The sequence below is a fragment of the Rhinichthys klamathensis genome, unplaced genomic scaffold (genome assembly GCF_029890125.1).
Source record: "Rhinichthys klamathensis goyatoka isolate OS25496 unplaced genomic scaffold, OSU_Roscu_1.1 h1tg000004l_1, whole genome shotgun sequence".
NCBI classification, from domain to species: Eukaryota; Metazoa; Chordata; class Actinopteri; order Cypriniformes; family Leuciscidae; genus Rhinichthys; species Rhinichthys klamathensis.
Genome location: NW_026606557.1, coordinates 120,622 through 143,060, shown reverse-complemented (window position 1 = coordinate 143,060; position 22,439 = coordinate 120,622). Strand labels below are relative to the sequence as shown.

Sequence of the window (22,439 nt, the reverse complement as noted above, 5' to 3'; positions counted from 1 at the left end):
CATAAGAGGAGGTGGCGTGCGAGTTGCGACATACGGCGAGAGCGTAGACCACCCTGACGGTTGATGTACGCTACAGTCGCAGTATTGTCCGAGCGGACAAGTACGTGTTGACCCAGGAGCAACGCGTGGAAGCGGTGCAGGGCAAGGCGTACTGCCAGCAACTCGAGGCAATTGACATGCATGAGGCGCTGGGGTCCTGTCCAGGAGCCCGCGGCTGCATGTCCATTGCACATGGCGCCCCAGCCCGTGGCAGAGGCATCTGTGGAGACAACAACATGCCTGGAAACTCGTTCTAGGGGAACTCCGGCCCGTAGAAAGCTGAGGTTCCGCCACGGGGTGAAGGTCTGACGGCAGGTCGGAGTTATTGGAACTCTGAGCGTACCGCGATGCCATGCCCACCTCGGGACCCGATCGCGAAGCCACAGCTGAAGCGGTCTCATATGAAGCAATCCGAGTGGCGTTGCCGCGGCTGCGGATGCCATATGCCCCAGGAGCCTCTGAAAAAGTTTCAGTGGGACCGCACTCTTGCCCTCGAACTGTCGAAGACAAGTCAGCAGTGAGTGTGCGCGCTCGCTCGTAAGCTGCGCGGACATGGCGACCGAGTCTATCTCCATACCGAGAAAAGAGATCCTCTGCACGGGGCAAAGTTTGCTCTTCTCCCAGTTGACCCGAAGGCCCAGACGGGCTAGGTGCCGGAGCACAAGGTCTCTGTGTTCGCAAACCTGATCTCGAGAGTGAGCTAATATTAGCCAGTCGTCGAGATAATTCAGGATGCGAACCCCGTGTTCGCGTAGGGGAACAAGGGCTGCCTCGACGACCTTCGTAAAGACGCGAGGAGACAGAGCCAACCCGAATGGGAGAACCGCGTACTGGTATGCCTGCCCCTCGAAAGCAAACCGAAGAAACGGTCTGTGTCGAGGTAAAATGGAGACATGAAAGTAGGCGTCCTTCAGATCTATCGCTGCAAACCAATCCTGTGGCCGCACGCATTCGAAAATGCGTTTGGCCGTAAGCATCCTGACCGGCAGCCTGTGAAGGGAGCGGTTCAGGACGCGCAAGTCCAGGATTGGCCGTAACCCACCGGTTTTCTTGGGGACAATGAAGTAGGGGCTGTAGAACCCTGACCTCATCTCGGCTGGAGGGACAGCCTCGATTGCACCCTTCGCCAGCAGGGTAGCAACCTCCGCTCTCATGATCGGGGCATTGCCACCGACCATAGTAAAGCGGACTCCCCTGAAGCGGGGAGGAGACCGTGCGAACTGAATCGCATAGCCGAGCCTGATAGTTCGGGCGACCCAACGGGACAGATTGGGGAGCTCTAACCAAGCCCCCAAAAACTGATCCAGCGGAATCATCCGAGCCACAGGCGTCCCCCCGGAGGGGCAGCGAGGCGAAGTGACCGGCACAGGCAAGGGTGGCATAGCGGCCCTGAGTGTGTGCACAGCCAAGCTCCGCGCCCTGACAGAGGAGACCAGGGAAGGACCAGCGTTCCACGGGGGTCTGCTCTGCCAGGGGTCTGGCGATAGAGGGGGATGAGAGTGGTGTGGTCCGGGGACGGCACGCACTGTCATCCTCGCCCTCAGAGACAGAGGAGGACGAGAGTGGCGAGGCACGGGGGCGTCGCGCACTGTCATCCGGCTCTGTGTGCTCAGTGATGGACATTTCGGTTCTTTCTCTAACCACAGAGAAAGGTCAGTGGCGGCACGCAGTTCGTCGAACGTCCCTGGGTCAGTCCCGCCCTCGTGCATGTTTCTGAGCAGCTGGGCCTGGTAGACCTGCAAGGTGCTCATCGCATGCAGGGCAGCAGCCGCCTGTCCTGCAGCTCTGTGAGACCTCGCCACCATTGATGACGAGAATCTACAGGCCTTGGACGGGTGCTTAGGATTACCACGAGAGGATGCGCTCTGAGGACACAGTTGCATCGCAACAGAGCGCTCCACCGGGGGAATCCCAGTGTACCCATGGGCAGCTGCGCCATCGAGGGGAGGAAAGGCGGAGAAAGCTGACGAGCGTTCACGGGAGGTCAAAGGAGCCTTCCATGATCTCGACAGCTCCTCATGCAGCTCCGGGAAGAAAGGAATTGGGGTTGGCTGAGGCCGTGAGGCGGCAGCCGCACCCAAAAACCAATCGTCCAGCCGCGAGCGCTCGGGGCAGGGCGGAGGGTTCCACTCTAGCCCGACGCTCACGGCTGCCCGGGACAGCATGGCTGTCATCTCAGGATCCGACACGGGCAACGCTGGGACTCCCGAAGGAGGCAACGCAGCCGCATCCTCACTTCCTGAAGACTCAAGCCCACCTTGTGATGCCGCGATCGACATCGCGTCATCCTCTGGAGCGCCGAATGAAACACGCGGGGCTTCCGAAGAAGAGCCCGCCTGAATCACCGCGGCATTCGCGGGTTGCAACACAGCGGAGGGGGGCGTGGTCCGAGGACGCATCGTCGGATTGCTCCACACCGTCACCCTCAGATCACCCTGTCCCCCAGCCGAACTACCACCTCTCGTGGAGGAAGCAGAACGGGTGGTGGACGCGGGGACTCTCACTGAAAGATCATTGAGTCTTAATCTTAGTGTTGCGATGGCCATGTTCCCACAGAAGGAACATGAGTCATCCACGAGCGCTGCTTTAGCGTGTTCAAAGCCCAGACACACAAAGCAGCGCTCGTGCCCATCAGAAGACGACAAATATCGACCGCAACCAGAAGAACACGGGCGAGACATCTTTAAAAAGACGTGCCACGTGCAGCTCTTTTAGGAGAGGAAAAACTCTGCAATGCTGAGGCGACCAGGGAGAAAACACAAAGTCAGGCAGACCACTGCACAGATCGCAGGCAATGTGAAGACTCGCTGGATACCGCCGTCACACCAACACTGGAGAGTTCGCTCGTCTCGAAGAGGTGAGTCACTTGTAAACTCAGTTGTGGCTGTGGAGTGAAGAGGTTCTCTTGGCTCCGAAGCGAAAACATGATCTGCTGTTGCAGGTGTCTCTCCTTAAATACTCACGCGGTGAGGCGGAGATACATTATGCAAATTCCGCAGACCCATGGCATTTCATTGCCATTGGCTCGTTTTTTAATACTCGAAGAGGATTGGCTTTCTGGCGAAACCCCCATTCTCCGTCATCCGACGTAACTCGGAGTGACTACGAAAGGGAACATTAGTTTTTCTTTGGCTGCTGTAGCTGTGACTTTTTAAAATACATTAGCAATGGCTCAAAGCTGAAGCAAACAAGATGACAATGGCTGTTTGTTAATAGTCACAATCATCATGTAACAGCCCAATTCACTGATCTCATTTGCTGCCTAAAGTTGTTAAATGGTTGATGTTTTGTAGTTTTGATTTTGTTGCCATTGTGATTTTACAGATTGAGATCTATCGGGGATTTGACGTCCAGAAAATATTAATGATTTTAAAAAGGATATACTCAGAACATTTTGAACTTCTTGATCAGCCAGACACACAGGCATCAAGAACTGGCGTATGAATCTCAACAATGGTGACAATCATAAGTTGTATGCTGCAATGCATGTTGGGTACCAAAAAAAAAGCCATGACTCCCAGCATGCATTGCAGCATGAATAAATTATGCAGCTGAATTGTCTGGTTCTTCGCTTTAATTTTTTACTTTTTGCTTTTATTTTTGCTTTTGGTTTTGTGTTGACTTTTAGTTGCGTATTTGGGGATGTTTAAATTTAATGTTATCTTTTTTGTTGATTGTCACCATTTCTGAGATTCATTGGCTGATTCTTGATGTTAGTGTGTGTCGAAGTAAAGCCATAGTTCAAAATTTTTTATTGAATGATGAGTTTAAAAATAAAACTTTCAACAAATGTGTCTTAAAAACACACAGTTAGAGCAGGCAAAGTAAAGCTAATGTTAGTCAAGGGTCAAGAGCCCAACTAAAGCAAACACTGATCTTCATAATGGTAACGTCAAATGAAAGAAAACAACATTCTAAACCTCTGTTAATTCTCAATAGGAATTTATGTAGACGTATGAAAAAAATAAAGTCATTCTGGTTAGTAATAAGTGAAGCTGGTAATGCTATTTTTTGGATTTGTTTAATCCTCCTCTGCTGAGATCTTCAGAGATTTAATGTCTTCTGTGACTGAAGTCAGTTGCAGTTCTTGTGTTTCGCTTTTTTATCTTCTTGTTGTTCCTCTGTCCTTCAGTGATTCTGATTGTTAACATCAGGTGTTCATCACTAATGCTCAATCATCAGTTGATTAATCACTGAATTATATAATTAACTTCAACACTGCTTCAGTGTTACTCCAACACTCTGTAGTGTGGAAACAATTTAAAACTGAAGATTTTGCAGTGGGATTGAAAGGGTTAAATGTGTCAGATAAAAAAAAAACAGAGTGAAGCGTATTTTAACGGTAATCAACTGTAAATTAATTTACGGCATAAAACTGTAGAAAAACAGCAACTTACTGGCAACCCAGCTGCCAGTAGATTACCGTAAAATCAAGGAAAAACGGTAATATTCTGTAAAATGTTACAGTTAGATGTATTAAACAAAAGAAGTTAATTTCACTGAAATATAAGTGAAAGTTCATAGAAAAAAAGTTATGCGAAGTCAATAACTGATAAGTAGAGTAAATATTAAACTGAAGTGTTTTATGTATTTTGCACAGGATGATACAGGAGAAATCTGTTAGTTTAATTGAGTTTTGTGGGTCACCATTGTGCTGGAGAGTAGAGCCTGTGCTTCAGTCAAAGATGAGCAGAGAAACACTGATGTTATGCTGCCTGTTGCTTTATGTAAAAGCAGTAACTGTGTAGTTGCTGATACAGTGACAATCTCCTTGCTAAGTACTATAGCACAATGTATGCTAATGTTTGCTATATAAACTGCAAAGACTTTAAAAAGACTTTGCAAAGTTAAAATCATGTTTTTAATTAATTCACTATTACATATTAGGTGTTTGCAGTTTTATATAAAGAGATATTCATTTTCAGTGGACTCTAATGAAGGAATTTTACGGTACTATCAGTATAAATACTAGTTTTTGAACTCGAACTGTTTAAAGCAATCGGTTTTCCATATGAGTCACCTGCAATGGTATTTTTACGGTAACAGACTGTAAAAAAGGAGAGCTGTAAATTAACGGTAAAAGGCTGTAAATTAACAGTACATTGCTGGAAACCACAGCTGCCAGTAGATTACCGTTATTTTACAGGGCAATTTTTTACAGTGTACGTCTGCTGTATTAGTGTGTATCACTGTGATATACTTTCGGCAGCGGCACCAGACTGGATGTTGGCAGTAAGTAAATAATTAAATCATTTATATATAATGTTTTCATATTTAGTCATTTAACTGTAATTTATGACAAAAAAAGATAAATGTTTTCCTGCTTATTGGGGAAAACATTACTATTTGATATGCAGTGTGTATTTCTTAATGCAGTTTTACATTTATGAGTTAATATTACAGACACACACTACAAAAGTCTTTTCTACAAATAAGATTTTGGACATTGTCACCATTGTTGGACAGGAAAAGAGATACATTGGATAAATATTGCATGCTATAAGAGCATGAGAAGAATATATCAATAAAATAATTGTTGATTTGGACAAAAGATATGTAAATAAATTGTACAAAAAATTTGTAGAAAAATGATAATACATTTTCACAATTTAAAAAAAAGTACAATTTAGGATACTTTACAAAAAAATAATAGAACATACTTAAGTGTGTGAAGTTGTGAACTAAATGTAATATTTTCAGACACTTAATTGCATCTTATTTTTTATTTGTTTTTTTAAGTATTATTCCTCAGATTCAAATCAAATGCATTTAGTGTTTTTTGACCCACTTAAGTAGTTCTTAAGTACTTTATGTCTTTATATTAAGTTGGCTACTATAAGTATATTTAATGTAATTTCATAATTGACAAGCAGTTTTTGTAAACTAAAATATTCTTTAATGTAATTTAAATTTATTGATTACACATTTGCAAACATGAAGCTCTGCAATTCAATACATTCCAATATATTAACTTTAAGTGTAATATAGAGTAACACACTACAGTAAAAATTAAAATCAATCATATTAACTCTTGTTTGAATGGATGTTTCAAAATTTTTTTTTATGAAAACTACTTCACCTGAACACCTTTGTTGTTTCCTTTGTAACAAATGATGTGCTTTGGTAAACACTGTTACAAAGACCAAAATCACACTTAAAATGCCAAGAGTCAAACTGCTCAACTAAAGGAAACACTGATCACTATAATGGTGACCAAACATTTTAAAACATCGACATCTAAACCTCCGTTCATAGACGTCTGACAGAAATAAAGTCAGTCTGGTTGGTAATAAGTGAGGCTGGTAATGCTGTTTGTGGAGTTGTTTAATCCTCCTCTGCTGAGATCTTCAGAGATTTAATGTCTTATTTTATCTTCATATGATTTAATCTAAGGCTGTGACTGGAAGTCAGTTGTAGTTCTTGTGTTTCTCTTTCCTTCAGTGATTCTGCTTGTTAACAGCAGGTGTTCATCACTAATACTCAATCATCACTTAATTAATCACTTAATTATCTCATTAACTTTAACACTGCTTAAGTGTTACTTTAACACTCTGAGTGTGACTATATGTACGTACTCTGAGCAGTGTTGATTTAACACTGGGGATTTTGCTGTGTAAGGTGGTCTGCATTAAAAAATGAATAAATAAATATTAGATGGAGTTACATTGTAAGACATGTTGACTTCCCTATAAAGTATTTCATCTCAAATACCCAAATAAATGTCACCCAGTGAAGCATGAAAACACCTGCACAGTAAATTATGAGACATAATGTTGACAAAAACTCTAAATTCTAAAAAAAAAAAAAAAAATAAAGGTCCAAAGGGTTTTTTTCGCAGTGATTCCACAGAAGAACCATTTTTTGGTTTCCCAAAGAACCAAGTTCTAAAAGAAACAAGTTTTTTTTTTTAGTGTGAAGAACGTTGTAAAAATCTAAAGAACCTTTTTTTCACCAGAAAGAACATTTTGTGGAATGGAAAGTTGTCACATGTGTTGTGCAGAAATTCAAACACAAATGACTCAAGAGTGACAATATCAAAATATTAATCCATAAAACCAAAACACAGGAGATTCTTCAGGAACAGCAGACTCACGTTATGTATCTATTATTAAGCTGTCATATGTTTCAGAGTTCATATTTTAACTGAATTACAATGGTTGATCATCACCATGTTGGAGATTTGTGTTGAACTATATGTTCTCCTCATTGCAACTTTTGCAACTTATTTGTCCGGGTGAAAAGGGTAAACTGTGTGCCTCTAGTTCCCTTAGAGGGGAGCGCAGCTCGTCCACTGTGTCAGGGGAGAGACCCTGCCCCTGATCCAAATCCTTCAGCAGGTCGACTTGGTATGCCTGTAACACTTACATAGTGTGTAAGGAAGCCCCAGTCTGAACTGCTGCTGCGTATACCCTGCTGTTCAAGCGAGATGTCATCTTGAGTGGCTTATAAGGCAGGGCCGGAGCTTTTAGTGCTGATGCCTCTCCAGCAGCGAGATAGTTCGTGAACGTCTAGTCGATTGGGGGCATCGACACATACCCATGTGTTCACGCATCCCCTCGTCATCAGCGTAGTTTGCTCACTGCTGACGATGGATGTTTGCAGAATATGGGTTCTTCCATGCTTTCTTGATCTCAGTACCTTCAGACGAAAGTGGATGACATGTTCTCTAGGCCCTCTTTTATACTTACGGGTCGCACTAGTAGTGACGTCATAGGCTGTCGCCGGTCAAATCCAATTGCCGTGATTGGATAACTTTTCAGACACTGGTTCCTGCGGATGGCGTTCCCGAATAGCGTCATCAACGCAGTGTCTCGTTCCCTGTTCTCTGGGAACAGAGTTACAGTCCTAACCTAGACGTTTTAAGAGGCTAATTATGTTCATGTTGTGTAGCTTGAATATGAAAAACAAGGATAGACGCTTGCATTGCAAAATTCTAAACATTGTTTAGTTGCCTTGACAAGAAGTTTTAAGTTAAAAAGACTACCTGCTACTCATTAGATGAACAAAACAATTTAAGTAGATTTTAACTGAAGGGGATTAGTTGAGTTAACTTAAAAAGTTGAATGCGAAAGGATGCCTTATTTTTTTAAGTTAGCTCAACTTTTTTTTTTTTTTTTTTTTTTTTTACAGTGAATGTTTTGTGAATCTGGCCCCAGATTTAGTTTTTCTGTTCAGAACTTTAAAAACCGGCTCCTACTGAGTGTATTATGTGTGCAGTGTGTGTCTAAATCAGCAGTTCCTCTTTCACTGAAGGGGTTTTTGTACGGCTGTGTATCACTGTGTTAATGGTAATTCATAATACTGCTGACAGTAATAATCTCCTGCATCTTCAGGCTGGACATTTCTAATATTGAGCATGAAGTTTGTTCCTGATCTCCCATCAGTGAATCTCTCAGAAACTTCAGACACTTTGCTACCAACACTATAAAACAGGAGTTTGGGTGTTTGTCCGGGTCTCTGGTGATACCAGGCTAAATGGGCTGTTAAACTAGAACTGCTGGACCCGCAGTTGAGAGTGACGCTGCTTCCCACAGACGCCAGATTCACGGATGGACTCTGAGTCAGAATGATCTCAGCAAAACAACCTGCCATCACAGCACATCAGTCAGTGTTACAGTCAAACACACAATACATGAGAAGAATGATACAACATTTATAAAGCACTTCTGAAAAAGCTCTGAATATTCAACACTAATCTCACCAGCGAGAGAAAGCAGTAGAGAGCAGATAATCAGAGCGTTTGCAGTCATCTTTGCTGAGAATGAGTGAGAACAGACGAGACCTGCTGTTTACAGTCCTGACCGGCGGACAGTCCGTCTTAAACAAAGGGGTGTTGCACATATTCAAAGCTGCTTCCTTTCAGGAGGAAATCTGACACACTGATTTAAATAAATTCAGTTTTAAAAGATATTTAATTTAATTTCTCTACTTATTAAGAATTTATATCAGTATCAACTGATATTTCTCAAGAGTTTCCAAGGATATGATAATGATATCTAATAAACATTCAGTAGTTGGCCATCAGTGAATCAAATAGAGTTTAGATTGCAATGTTTAAACGTAGAATCATATATTATAAAAAATGTTCTTTCTAAAAAATGAAATGTATATATTTTTTTATTGAACTGTAATTGACACTAAACACTAAATGAACAGAAAGATGTTGTTTTGGAGATGCAGTGAACAGTGCAGCTACTGAAGCGTTCAGCAGGTTTTTGTACGTCTGCTCTATTAGTGTGTATCACTGTGATATACTTTCGGCAGCGGCACCAGACTGGATGTTGGCAGTAAGTAAATAATTAAATCATTTATATATAATGTTTTCATATTTAGTCATTTAACTGTAATTTATGACAAAAAAAGATAAATGTTTTCCTGCTTATTGGGGAAAACATTACTATTTGATATGCAGTGTGTATTTCTTAATGCAGTTTTACATTTATGAGTTGATATTACAGACACACACTGCAAAAGTCTTTTCTACAAATAAGATTTTGGACATTGTCACCATTGTTGGACAGGAAAAGAGATACATTGGATAAATATTGCATGCTATAAGAGCATGAGAAGAATATATCAATAAAATAATTGTTGATTTGGACAAAAGATATGTAAATACATTGTACAAAAAAATTGTAGAAAAATGATAATACATTTTCACAATTTAAAAAAAGTACAATTTAGGATACTTTACAAAAAATAATAGAACATACTTAGTGTGTGAAGTTGTGAACTAAATGTAATATTTTCAGACACTTAATTGCATCTTATTTTTTATTTGTTTTTTTAAGTATTATTCCTCAGATTCAAATCAAATGCATTTAGTGTTTTTTTGACCCACTTAAGTAGTTCTTAAGTACTTTATGTCTTTATATTAAGTTGGCTACTATAAGTATATTTAATGTAATTTCATAATTGACAAGCAGTTTTTGTAAACTAAAATATTATTTAATGTAATTTAAATTTATTGATTACACATTTGCAAACATGAAGCTCTGCAATTCAATACATTCCAATATATTAACTTTAAGTGTAATATAGAGTAACACACTACAGTAAAAATTAAAATCAATCATATTAACTCTTGTTTGAATGCATGTTTTTTGTATTGTGTTTACTTGTTACCCAACAGCCATTACAAAAATAGTATGGTAATGTAATTTTAGTTTGGAGGACTAAATTCATAATGTATTCGAATTCAAAATAGTTTAAAGTTTTAAAAGAAGCAGTAATGCAATAGCTTAGTAACTCCATGCCTCCCATAAAAATCTGTCAAAATGATTACATTTGATTAATCTTGAAAAATATTCATCAAATATTACTTTGTTGAAACTCATGGTAATTCATCTCTAATAAACTGAAGCTGTTTGTTAAGCGAGTTGTGTGTGGTCCCGCTGCTCTTCTTCTCTCAGGCAACACTCCTCCTAAAGTGATCATCTTGCCCCCGTCCAGTGCAGAGATCTCCTCTCTGAACACAGCGACACTGCTGTGTGTGGCCAGCGAGGGCTTGCCGTCAGACTGGAGCCTGAGCTGGAAGGTGGACGGCAGCAGCAGGGCTCAGGAGAGCAGCGCTGGGCTCCTGCAGAAGGACGCTCTGTACAGCTGGAGCAGCAGCCTGACTCTCTCTGAGCAGGAGTGGATGAAGAGCGTCTCAGTGAGCTGTGAGGCCACACGGAGCGGCCAGCCTGCAGTCACTGCACAACTGAGGAGAGATCAGTGTTCAGATCAGTAGATCCGCTCAGGCTCTCCTCTGGCTTCTGCTTCATCCTTCTGGCTGACGTGTCTCTTCTGCTTCTCTGAGTTCATTCACACAAGAGCATGCTATGATGTTCTGTTATAACTGAAATAAAATCAATAATACAGTGTCTGTCTTTGAGTCCTTTTGTGTTATTTGAGAAAATAGTTAAAGACACTTAAGGGGGTCCAAAATATTTTTTGCCAAATGAAAGAAATCTAAAATAAAGTCCCGGTTTCACAGACAGAGCTTAGATTAAGCCAGGATTAGGCCTTAGTTCAATCAGGACATTTAAGTACCTTTTTTAAACGTGCCTTAGAAAAAACATTACTGATGTGCATCTTGAGACAAAACAATGGCTCTGGCATATTTTAAGATTTGTTCATGAAAGTTGCTTCCATTTAAAACAGCTCAAACATGCATTTTGGTTTGGGACTAGTTTAACACTTCTCTGTGACACCAGGGGAAAATATAAATATTAGTTGCTTACATGACAATTAGAAATGTTGCCTTTGCCGCTTACTGAAATAAGTAGTTGAAGTATTAAACAAGAAGAAGAAGAAGAAGGATTATTATTTATTGAAACTAAAACTGAAATAAAAATAAAGCTGTCTAGAATTTTCTTTTTTTTAAAACATAAATTTGAAGATGACTAAAGCACATAATAAAAATGACTAATTTATACTAAACAGAACTAAAATTGATATTATTTATAATAAGAAATATGGAAATTAAAGATAATTCAAACAATTAACAAATACTATAACAGAATATAAATAATATAAATTAATATAAAAAATATAAAGAATATAATATAAAAAAGTATCCCTGGCTTGTAACCAATTTTACTTGTGCAAAAAATGGTTTGCAAGCTTGTTTTAACTTCAGAGTGATTTTTTGACCCACTGAAGTCAGACTTAAGTAATAATAATAATAATAATAATTCATTACATTTATATAGCGCTTTTCTATGCACTCAAAGCGCTTCACAAGGAAGGGGGGAATCTCCTCAACCACCACCAATGTGCAGCATCCACCTGGATGTACAACTTTATATGTAATTTCATAATTCTGTAGCCTTTGAAGATATCAGAATGCTGTTTTATTGGGTAGGTGAGTGTCTAGTTGTGTGGCATGTGTGTGTGTGTGCACAGCTGCAGAGTCTCTCAGCTGTATCAGTGCAGTGTGAAGGAGGTTTTTGTACGGCTCTTTATCACTGTGTGATTATTGCACCAGTGTGGTCGCTCTGACAGAAGTAATGTCCTGCGTCTTCAGACTGGACTCCAGTGATGGTCAGAGTGAAGTCTGCTCCATGTCCACTCCCTGTGAATCTAGATGAAGCTCCAGTGAAGCGATGTGTTGCACGGTATACGAGTAGCTTAGGAGCTTCTCCAGATCTCTTGAAGTACCAAGCCATGAAGTCATTATTATGCACCGGCCTGTTGGCTTTGCAGTTTATTCTCACGTCTGTTCCATGGGCTGCTGTTATTGCCGGTGTCTGAGTGATGGTGACCTGTCCTCTGCACTCTAAAAGAGTCAGATATACATGAGAGACCAAAGTATGACACATGCCAGTTTATGCAATACAGATCTAGTCTAGTTATACAAACCCTGATAAAATGCTGCAAGTATCGAGATAAAAATGATGATGAGAGTCATTATTGTTCTGTAATGGTGAAGATATTGCTCTGAGTTAAACTCTTTCAAAGCACTCTTTAAAGGCACTGAAGCATGTGCTGCTATATGTAAATGTTCATGGTATGTAAAGCAGCATTTACTCTTTCAATTCTTGCACCCGGAAACAATTCAAACATCAACCATACTAACATAACTAAAAGTTTGCTAAGCGGTATTTCCTACTAAATCAAAGTGCTATAGAGAGATGCATGATGGCATGTTTTATTGGGTATATTTTCTTTTGGATTATTGCAGAAAATAAGCTCTGTGACCAACAAAAGTTTATAATTCTTGGGTGCAATAATCCACTTTTCCATCGAGCGAACCGCAATATTTCTTTTAAAATGCGTCAGTGATGTAAAATAATTTGCAATAATTGTAAATACATAATTTTTCATACCGATTCACATTGAGATCCTATGTGAGAACATAGGCAATTAGTCAAAAAGTGAGGCAAAACTATTAGCAAAAGTCCAAATAAGCTCAAATAGAAACGCAACACCTAAGTGTATTAAACAAAAAGAAGCTGCTCCAATGCTTGATGAAACCCTGAATAAAGCAGAAGAACATATTTTATTTGTCAAAAACATAAGTCAAAAGCCTTAATCCCAACAGAGCTAAAATGTCTTGAACAGTTACAGTGGTTTCAGTTGTAAATCTTTATTTCTTGTAAACAAAGCTCTTGGGGTTTGATCATGGTCACTGGAGACGCTATTCTGAGACTCGCGCAAATGCAAATGAGTTTCAGGCCACACTTCTAGTTTCACTAAGGGTTATTTTTGATTCAGTGCTTATAAAGAATTCAGCTTTGTGCAGGGTACACACTTTCTTTAATAAAACATTTTTTCAAGTTATGAACTGAAGTTTTTCATATTTTGGGGTCTTATTTTTAAGAAACACAACAAAAAGTTCAGTAAGGTTCAAAAAGTTATAAACATCCTTCCATGTCTTTGGGCAAATTCAAATGTTAAATAAGAATATTAATAATAACTTGTTACCACCTGGATGGACCTCGGATTAATGTCTTATGCCATAAGGACAGTGCTTTTAGACCGTATAGTGACGGGGACACCTCCTCCAGGAGTCTCCCATCCAGGTCCTGACCCGGCTCAACCCTGCTTAGCTTCAGTGGGCGACCAGGGTGGTGTGGCTGCTATTGATTATGATTATGCTGCAAGTGTGGTTATTCCTCTATTGTGTGGTTGCATGGTCTCAGTAAAACTGATGTCACTGAAGTTCATCAGATGGAGCTGGAGTTTCTGAGTTTGCAGTGAGCCGTGAAGATGTTCTTCCACACACACACACACACACACACACACAGGATGCGCAGCTGCTGCTTCACGCTATACACATTTATCTATGTAAATGATGAGCTTTTTCTGCACTCTCTCTTATATACATTTAATACATATAATTTCTCTATAAATATATTGCTAAATTGAAGGGAAATTCTAAATTTGGGTGAATCTCGCAAACGATCCCCAAATCAAAGTGAAAAATAATAAATTATATATTTTTTGCTAATATTGTGAAATATTATCAAAATTTTAAGAGTGACCTCTGACCCGACACATGACATAGGATGTAGGAGTCGCGTAAGCTTAGCGGGTCGTTCAAGCTCAAACCGGTGGGCAATGTTTTGCTACGGTTTCCGGGTCGAACGACATGTTTCCTGGAAACGCCGTGCAACGGGGTTTGAGATACGTTTTATCTTGTTTGGTGGGTAACATGTATATAAACCACGCGGTGTTAAAGAGACAGCTCGCACAATGGGTCTGAGTAAAGCCGTTTACAAATGTGTCCGCTGCAGCTCGGTATACCCAACAATTGAAGATATTAGAAGACAGGATTGTCTTTTCATCCTGAACACCTCAAAATAACACCAAGAATGGCCTTCTCAGCTGCCATAGATGCAACTCTTGCGTCATCAGAACAAGGGTGTTCAACGCACCACCGTTTCCGCCTAAAAAACATTTTGCAACTTTTTGTCTGAAGGCAGCCCATTGAGAGGCTCACACATTTCAAATAACAAACTCAAGTTTTTCGGTGTTTTGTTTTGCTCTATCCTGTGCGCTTCAGCGTTCATCAACACGTCATGCGTCGGGTCAGAGGTCACTCATTCGCCGGTACTAGACTCGCATATGACTGTTACAGGAAGCCAGTGATTATAGTTTATAAAGTTATAAAAATATAGATATTTTTCTTACAAAAACGCATTGCTTCGCTTCAGAAGGCCTTTATTAACCCCCTGGAGCCGGATGGATTTCTTTTATGATGGATGGACGTGCTTTATCTGGCTTAAAAATCTTGAGCCCCATTCACTCCTATTATAAAGCTTGGAAGAGCCAGGATATTTTTTAATATAACTTCAAATGTGTTTGGCTGAGAGAAGAAAGTCACATACAGTGTGAATGTGAGTGAATTATCGGATCATTTTAATTTTTGGGTGAACTAAGAAAGTTTTTTTAAGATAATTTTCCGATTGCATTTGGCAAACCTCGCTGGAAAAATATTTTTAAAAAAATAAACCCACCTCAGCCCATGTCACGTATTACAAGTTGTGTAGGTAAGCCAGCCAAACAAAGTCGATAGATGCGATAGAATTTATTAACAATTTAACTAACTCAAAATACAGGAATAAACAGAGGATAAACCATAACCACACTAAGCGCAAACGTAAACAAGAACTGAAACACAGGCCTAAATACTAAAAGCAAACAAAGCTAGTTTGATAAACACAGGTGAAGCAAACAAGGGAACTAATGAGTAACCATAGTAACAAACAAGAGGGTAATTAGTAATCTAGGAGACAAATAAGAACAGAGGCAAACAGGAACTAAGCAGACAGAGAGAAGGCAAAACCACAAAAGATACAGAACAAAAGAATGTTAATATGAAACCCATCCTGTGAAAACCGTTTTGAAATCGGACATTACATTACCATGGCAACGGTTCTTCAAATCCTTTTAGGGCTCCTCTCCCCAGTGGGTGGTGTCATGTTTCAAATTACAACATTTATTTCAAATATTTTATAATCAAATACAGTTATAACCTTGAAAAAGCACATATTATTGGAAAGATCTGAGACTCAATGTTCCATATTTGGTGACTGTTTTGTGATAGAAGGGATATTATGACAGAAATGTGTTAATTTGTTACAGAAGAACGCATCAATGGAATGTGTGTGTCACCTGGTGGCTATTTTTGGTACAGCGCCTAAACAAAATCTCACAGGAAGTTACATTTTTGACATATCATATTCAATTTCTGATATGGCTTTGATATTATAGCAACTTTAGAGTAAAATTATTTTATAAAATATATTCTTACTGTACAGTACATTTGTTGATACAGTTAACGTAAACTTATATAACTGTATTACACTTTCATTTTTCGAAGTGCTTCTAATAAACTTTGTGTCTTCTTTAAAAGAGACCAATAGGGTTTGAATTCCAACGCATTTATGAATTGCAACCATTTAAGTTTAGATACATTTTCACATCTATACTCAGTTAAGGGGTTAATCTGAAGCTATATACATAAATGTGGTATTGAATATTGTCAAAAAAAAGTTTTTTAAAGTTTGAAACTTTGAAAGAGAGGCAATGATTGTTTTGCGGGCCTTTAATTTCAGCAGTAAAATCAAAGGGACAAAACCATGAATTAAGGTAAGATTTATTTAGTCACAGCTGCTCAACTTTTCATACATCGGGCATATAATGATTTTGGATTCATTCAATCTGCTACATTGTTGCTTTTATGTTATAGAGCGGGATTAAGCTTCTTGATAATGTTGGTCTATAGGATCAATATACCAAAACCAAATCTGAATCTTAACTAATAGTGAAAGTCGATAAGACACCACATCAGGTTTCTTGTATTTTTCAAACTTTATATATCATTCTTGGATTATTCTAAGCATTTATCGTAGAATGACTTTTTTCTGTGAAAAATATTTTGAATCAATATTTTTTATGTTTATGTATTTATTGTGTCCCACATGTGGTGTACATATTACTTTTTTTAAGATCAATTCTATGTTTGTATGAATGTTCAAAAGAAGTGCAATGAAGTTCTTAAATGTCTAAAGAATACATTGACAGGCTTTGTATGTTTTATATGATAGCATATGACAGATGTTGCTGGAGAAAACAAACAGTCCATCTTTGTGAATTGCCTCTAGACAGTGGTTATAAAAAATACACATATAGCACAGATGGTTTTCTTATGTAAAAATGAAACAAATATAAATCATATCAGAACTTTTGCACCTTTAATATAAAAACTACAAACAATGCCACTGAAAACCAAAGTGACACATTGCAAAGAAAAAAAATCCTAACCGCATAAGTGTGCTCACTCTTTTATAATGTTTCTGTGTTCAGAATAAACTACTCAACAAGCTCATGTGAAATAATACACACAGATCTTCACCTGAAGTGATTCACTCCAAATAAATCTCAGCTGTTGTAAGATGTCCCTGACACTGTGCTAGTTGTTCTACAAGAGCCACGGGCCACAGAGAGCTCACAGAGGATCACCGGGGTCTCGTTGCTGAAAGCAGGATCTGTGCTGAACGCTTCTGAAACACTCACGCTTTACAACTAACTGTGTTGATGCTTCCAAGCTTTTCACACAGTGCTCGACTTCTCCATCTGGTGTCAATAACAACTCCTACACCAACTGTGTCATTCAGTGTTTATATCGGGAGGTCATAATAATGAATGTTTTTTGAGCATCAAATCCACATATTAGAGTGATTTCTGAAGGACCATGTGACACTGAAGACTGGAGTAATGATGCTGAAAATACAGCTTTGATCACAGGAATAAATTACACTTTACTATATTAAAATAAAATAAAATAAAAAGACAGTTATATTATTGTCATAATATTAGATTACTGTTTTTGTTGTTGTATTTTTAATCAAATAGGCTAAATGCAGCCTTGGTTTAAAAACAAAACAAAAAAAAAAACATTAAAAATCTTTTTTACCTTATTTAACAAATGTAATCAGTCCACATTTTATTGTATATGAATAAATCACAAACATCAACAGAACACTATTTCGTATATGGTTTGTTTATTTATTTTACTTGGGATTCCTGCACTTTGGGATCTATCCCACTCAGTGACATCAGGGTCATGAACACATGTAATTTAGAACACTTTACAATCCAGCTGTAATAGGCCTATAATATTAACACAAACGTGCTTGAGAGGCTGTGCAAGAATTTTATAGCTTAGGGATTCCACACCGTTCAAATAGCTATTTATCTTTCATTTTGAACAATTTTTTTTGATTTAGGCTATTCATTGAGATTTTTGCTTAGCCCTTAATAAACACTGATTTTATTATGTCACTTTTAAGTGGCACCCCAGACACTATAGGCTTGTTTGAGATGAGCAAAATCTGCGCAGAACCGATCACCGGTGATCAGCGCGAGATGCATGCCGGTTAGAAATGTGTCCGAGTGCGGTCCGCCCAGAGGGTCCGCCTTGCTCTGATGTCATGCTGACGTGAGTCAAAAAAGTCTCGCGACCGCAAGGCGCACGTGTCGGATTCTGCAGTCGCGCGCAGTTGCTCTCCACCGACTGCGCTGATCAAAAGCATGATGGGAAACGACTTGCTGACGGCACAGCTTAATGCTCATTGGTTTAAACAACCGTGATGTATTGTTCTCTTTTAAAATGTTTGATTTTAAAACTCTGATATCATGTTTTATGTGTATAGATTATGTGTGGATATCCCCAAACTCTCAGACAGTGCGATCTATTTGATGTAAAAAAAAATTTTTTATTAAAAATAAAAACACATATCTGTAAAGAAAAAAAATGATTCATAAACATATAGGCCTATTTAAAATGGAATTAAATAAGTACTTTGAGTGTCTTGTTCATTATATTTATTTTCATATTCAAGCAACAAAACTTAAAATACATCCAGTTTATTAGCAACACCATGCACGAGTGTGAATCCCGTGAATCCCGCGATATCCGCCTTTGATCTCACAGGTGTCAGATCCACTGCGAGAAGAGCGATCTGTCCGGCTTGCCTGCGCTTTTTTCACTCCTCCTCTCACTGCAGCCGCCTACTCTCGACTACATTTCAGGCGAGGCAAGGCGCATCTCAAACAAGCCTTCAGTGTATGGCGAGTATTTAGTGCCTAATCATGGATTACCAGGAGAAGGAGAAGGAGAAGTCTACCCTGCCGTCGCCGCCAGAACGTGTGAATTTTTGAATGGGATTGATTGGGACTGCCGACGGGAGACCAGCGGCGACTTGGCGGCGACGTCACAGGAGGAACGTCTTCCGGTGGCGACGTCACGGCGACGTATATTAGAATTCCAGTAAAAAATAACGCCTACTAACAACGTCTGAACTAGGTACGTCGCCTCAAAGCCGTGTGACACACACGTCGTCACTAAGTACGTCGCCACCAGTACCCATTGTCAGTGTAACTTTATTTTAACTTTATTGAGTGAATTCAAGTCATGTCTTGTACAGCCTGTTATAAATGCTTTTATTCCTCTGGCGACTGAACTCTGGAGTAGCCTACAGTTCATAACACAGTTTGTGCTTTATTGTTTGGATTCACTGTGCCAACAGAAGATAATGCTTTTACTTCCCCACAATGTGAAAATGGTTGTATTAGGACTAAAGTTACTTATAAAATTAATCAATAAAGTATTAGTTCATTCAATTTCTGTTATTAACTGTAGGCTATTTGTTATAGGCATTTGCCTTTGGTTATTTTATTGGCAACAAAGTATTTTACATGCATATTTCTGCATAATGATTTGGATTATTTTGATCATGCAAATGCGTTACTAATCAATGTAATCCTAAAGGAGTTATAAGATATATGTTGCTTTATGTCTGCATTTTTTCAGCAATTACATTGTCCTTGAAGTACAAGACAGCAAATTAAAAATCTTAAGACCCTCACTTAATGCTCATAATATAAAGCTCCCATGATTCTATACCTAGAAGAACACCATTTAATGTTCAACTGTAGACAAACATACAGGCAGTGTTGGGGATTAGGCTAACTACATACATGCAATTTAGTCAAATAATTGAATTACAACATACTGTAAATGTAAGTGTTATCTGTTACAGTTAGGCCTACTGGTAAAATATGTAATTAAATCACAATTTCTTATGAAAATGTTTAAGATGCCATATGAATATTTTCTTTAATAAGCTTGGCTATATATTGAATAATATTCTTTTTGTTGCATTATGTGTATTTCATATGCACGTTGTCTTCCTTTGCCATTTCCAGCCAAAGTTGTTTAGTAAAGTTTGTTGCTGTTCTGGTGCTTTTGATTGGTTCTCATGTTTGAATTTGCAGCACTCGATTAAACTGCCTCTCAAGCTGTGTTTTTAAAATGGTTAACCATTGAAAAACAAAACATTTATGGCAGCATCAAATATGAGGAAAACATTGATGTAAATAAAACATGTAGGCCTAGCTTGTTGTTTAGCTAGTTTTTAGTTTAAGTTAGAGCTATAGTCTATTAACGAATAAATGTAAAAACACACTCAATGTAATATTTAATTAAGTAAACCCCACAATTAATTGAGTTTTTGAAGTTTCTGTTGTAACGTCTATTGCAGTTTTCATCCACTAGATGGTGCCATTGTCTTTGAATAGGCCGTGTGATGAGTGTTTTTAACCATTTGATGTGTATGTGAGCATGGCAGTGTGTTTGGTTTGTGTCACTGAGTGTGATGTAGTTTTAGTGTAGCCTATAAAAATAGTGTGTACAAGTTCACAGCAGACCAACAGAAACAGTGATAGCTGCCATTTGGCTGAACAATTGCTGCTGCTCATTTTCATGAAACGTTTTTTATTTTTTTATTAGAAATTGTATTAGCAAATGTATACTTATTTTGGATAATCTATCTATGCTATTGCAAGGTATTCTTCGGGGCTTTTTTTCCCTTACTCAGGACATATTGAGGATACAAAATCAGTTGAGTTTGCTTCTGTTGCAATTTGTTCAACCTTTTTTCATAAAATGACTGGACTACTAAGTTTCTGTTCATTTAAGAGGTTAAGGTTTAAGGTTCAAGGTTGACCCCCATTTTGGCTTAATCACTCCACCTGCCCTTATGAGTCCCTCCATCACTCCACCTGCCCTTATGAGTTCCTCCATCACTCCACCTGCCCTTATGAGACCCTCCATCACTCCACCTGCCCTTATGAGACCCTCCATCACTCCTCCTGCCCTTATGAGTCCCTCCATCACTCCACCTGCCCTTATGAGTCCCTCCATCACTCCACCTGCCCTTATGAGTTCCTCCATCTCTCCACCTGCCCTTATGAGACCCTCCATCACTCCACCGGCCCTTATGAGTTCCTCCATCTCTCCACCGGCCCTTATGAGTTCCTCCATCTCTCCACCTGCCCTTATGAGACCCTCCATCACTCCACCTGCCCTTATGAGACCCTCCATCACTCCTCCTGCCCTTATGAGTCCCTCCATCACTCCACCTGCCCTTATGAGTCCCTCCATCACTCCACCTGCCCTTATGAGTTCCTCCATCTCTCCACCTGCCCTTATGAGACCCTCCATCACTCCACCGGCCCTTATGAGTTCCTCCATCTCTCCACCGGCCCTTATGAGTTCCTCCATCTCTCCACCTGCCCTTATGAGACCCTCCATCACTCCACCGGCCCTTATGAGACCCTCCATCTCTCCACCTGCCCTTATGAGTCCCTCCATCACTCCACCTGCCCTTATGAGACCCTCCATCACTCCTCCTGCCCTTATGAGTCCCTCCATCTCTCCACCTGCCCTTATGAGACCCTCCATCACTCCACCTGCCCTTATGAGACCCTCCATCACTCCTCCTGCCCTTATGAGTCCCTCCATCTCTCCACCTGCCCTTATGAGACCCTCCATCACTCCACCTGCCCTTATGAGTCCATCCATCACTCCACCTGCCCTTATGAGTTCCTCCATCACTCCACCTGCCCTTATGAGTCCCTCCATCACTCCACCTGCCCTTATGAGTCCCTCCATCACTCCACCTGCCCTTATGAGTCCCTCCATCACTCCACCTGCCCTTATGAGTCCCTCCATCACTCCACCTGCCCTTATGAGTCCCTCCATCACTCCACCTGCCCTTATGAGTCCCTCCATCACTCCACCTGCCCTTATGAGTCCCTCCATCACTCCTCCTGCCCTTATGAGTCCCTCCATCACTCCACCTGCCCTTATGAGTCCCTCCATCTCTCCACCTGCCCTTATGAGACCCTCCATCACTCCACCTGCCCTTATGAGTCCATCCATCACTCCACCTGCCCTTATGAGTCCCTCCATCACTCCACCTGCCCTTATGAGTCCCTCCATCACTCCTCCTGCCCTTATGAGTCCCTCCATCACTCCACCTGCCCTTATGAGTCCCTCCATCTCTCCACCTGCCCTTATGAGACCCTCCATCACTCCACCTGCCCTTATGAGTCCATCCATCACTCCACCTGCCCTTATGAGTTCCTCCATCACTCCACCTGCCCTTATGAGTCCCTCCATCACTCCACCTGCCCTTATGAGTCCCTCCATCTCTCCACCTGCCCTTATGAGTCCCTCCATCTCTCCACCTGCCCTTATGAGTCCCTCCATCACTCCACCTGCCCTTATGAGTCCCTCCATCACTCCACCTGCCCTTATGAGTCCCTCCATCACTCCACCTGCCCTTATGAGTCCCTCCATCACTCCTCCTGCCCTTATGAGTCCCTCCATCACTCCACCTGCCCTTATGAGTTCCTCCATCACTCCACCTGCCCTTATGAGTCCCTCCATCACTCCTCCTGCCCTTATGAGACCCTCCATCACTCCTCCTGCCCTTATGAGTCCCTCCATCACTCCACCTGCCCTTATGAGTCCCTCCATCTCTCCACCTGCCCTTATGAGTTCCTCCATCACTCCACCTGCCCTTATGAGTCCCTCCATCACTCCTCCTGCCCTTATGAGT

At 40.4% G+C, this 22,439-nt stretch overlaps 1 protein-coding gene and 2 gene segments (V, D, J or C); 1 reads left to right on the top strand and 2 right to left on the bottom strand.

The window, feature by feature from the left end:
- Positions 1–8,178: 8,178 nt before the first annotated feature.
- LOC130087118 (immunoglobulin kappa variable 4-1-like) lies at positions 8,179–8,844 on the bottom strand. The segment is given in 2 exon segments: positions 8,179–8,624; positions 8,741–8,844. Coding segments are annotated over 2 exon segments (360 nt in total).
- A 445-nt stretch (positions 8,845–9,289) lies between these two features.
- On the top strand, positions 9,290–10,904 carry LOC130087265 (Ig lambda chain C region-like; the record flags this gene model as incomplete). The annotated part of the segment is given in 2 exon segments: positions 9,290–9,326; positions 10,452–10,904. Coding segments are annotated over 2 exon segments (357 nt in total), but the record flags the coding sequence as incomplete, so codon positions are not given.
- Positions 10,905–11,939: 1,035 nt separating this feature from the next.
- LOC130087111 (Ig kappa chain V region 3368) lies at positions 11,940–12,449 on the bottom strand. The gene is made up of 2 exons (XM_056253332.1): positions 12,385–12,449; positions 11,940–12,301 (listed from the first exon to the last, which is right to left on the bottom strand). The coding sequence occupies exons 1-2, from the start codon at positions 12,431–12,433 to the stop codon at positions 11,988–11,990; spliced, it is 363 nt and encodes a 120-aa protein (XP_056109307.1). The 5' UTR covers positions 12,434–12,449; the 3' UTR covers positions 11,940–11,987.
- Positions 12,450–22,439: the final 9,990 nt, after the last annotated feature.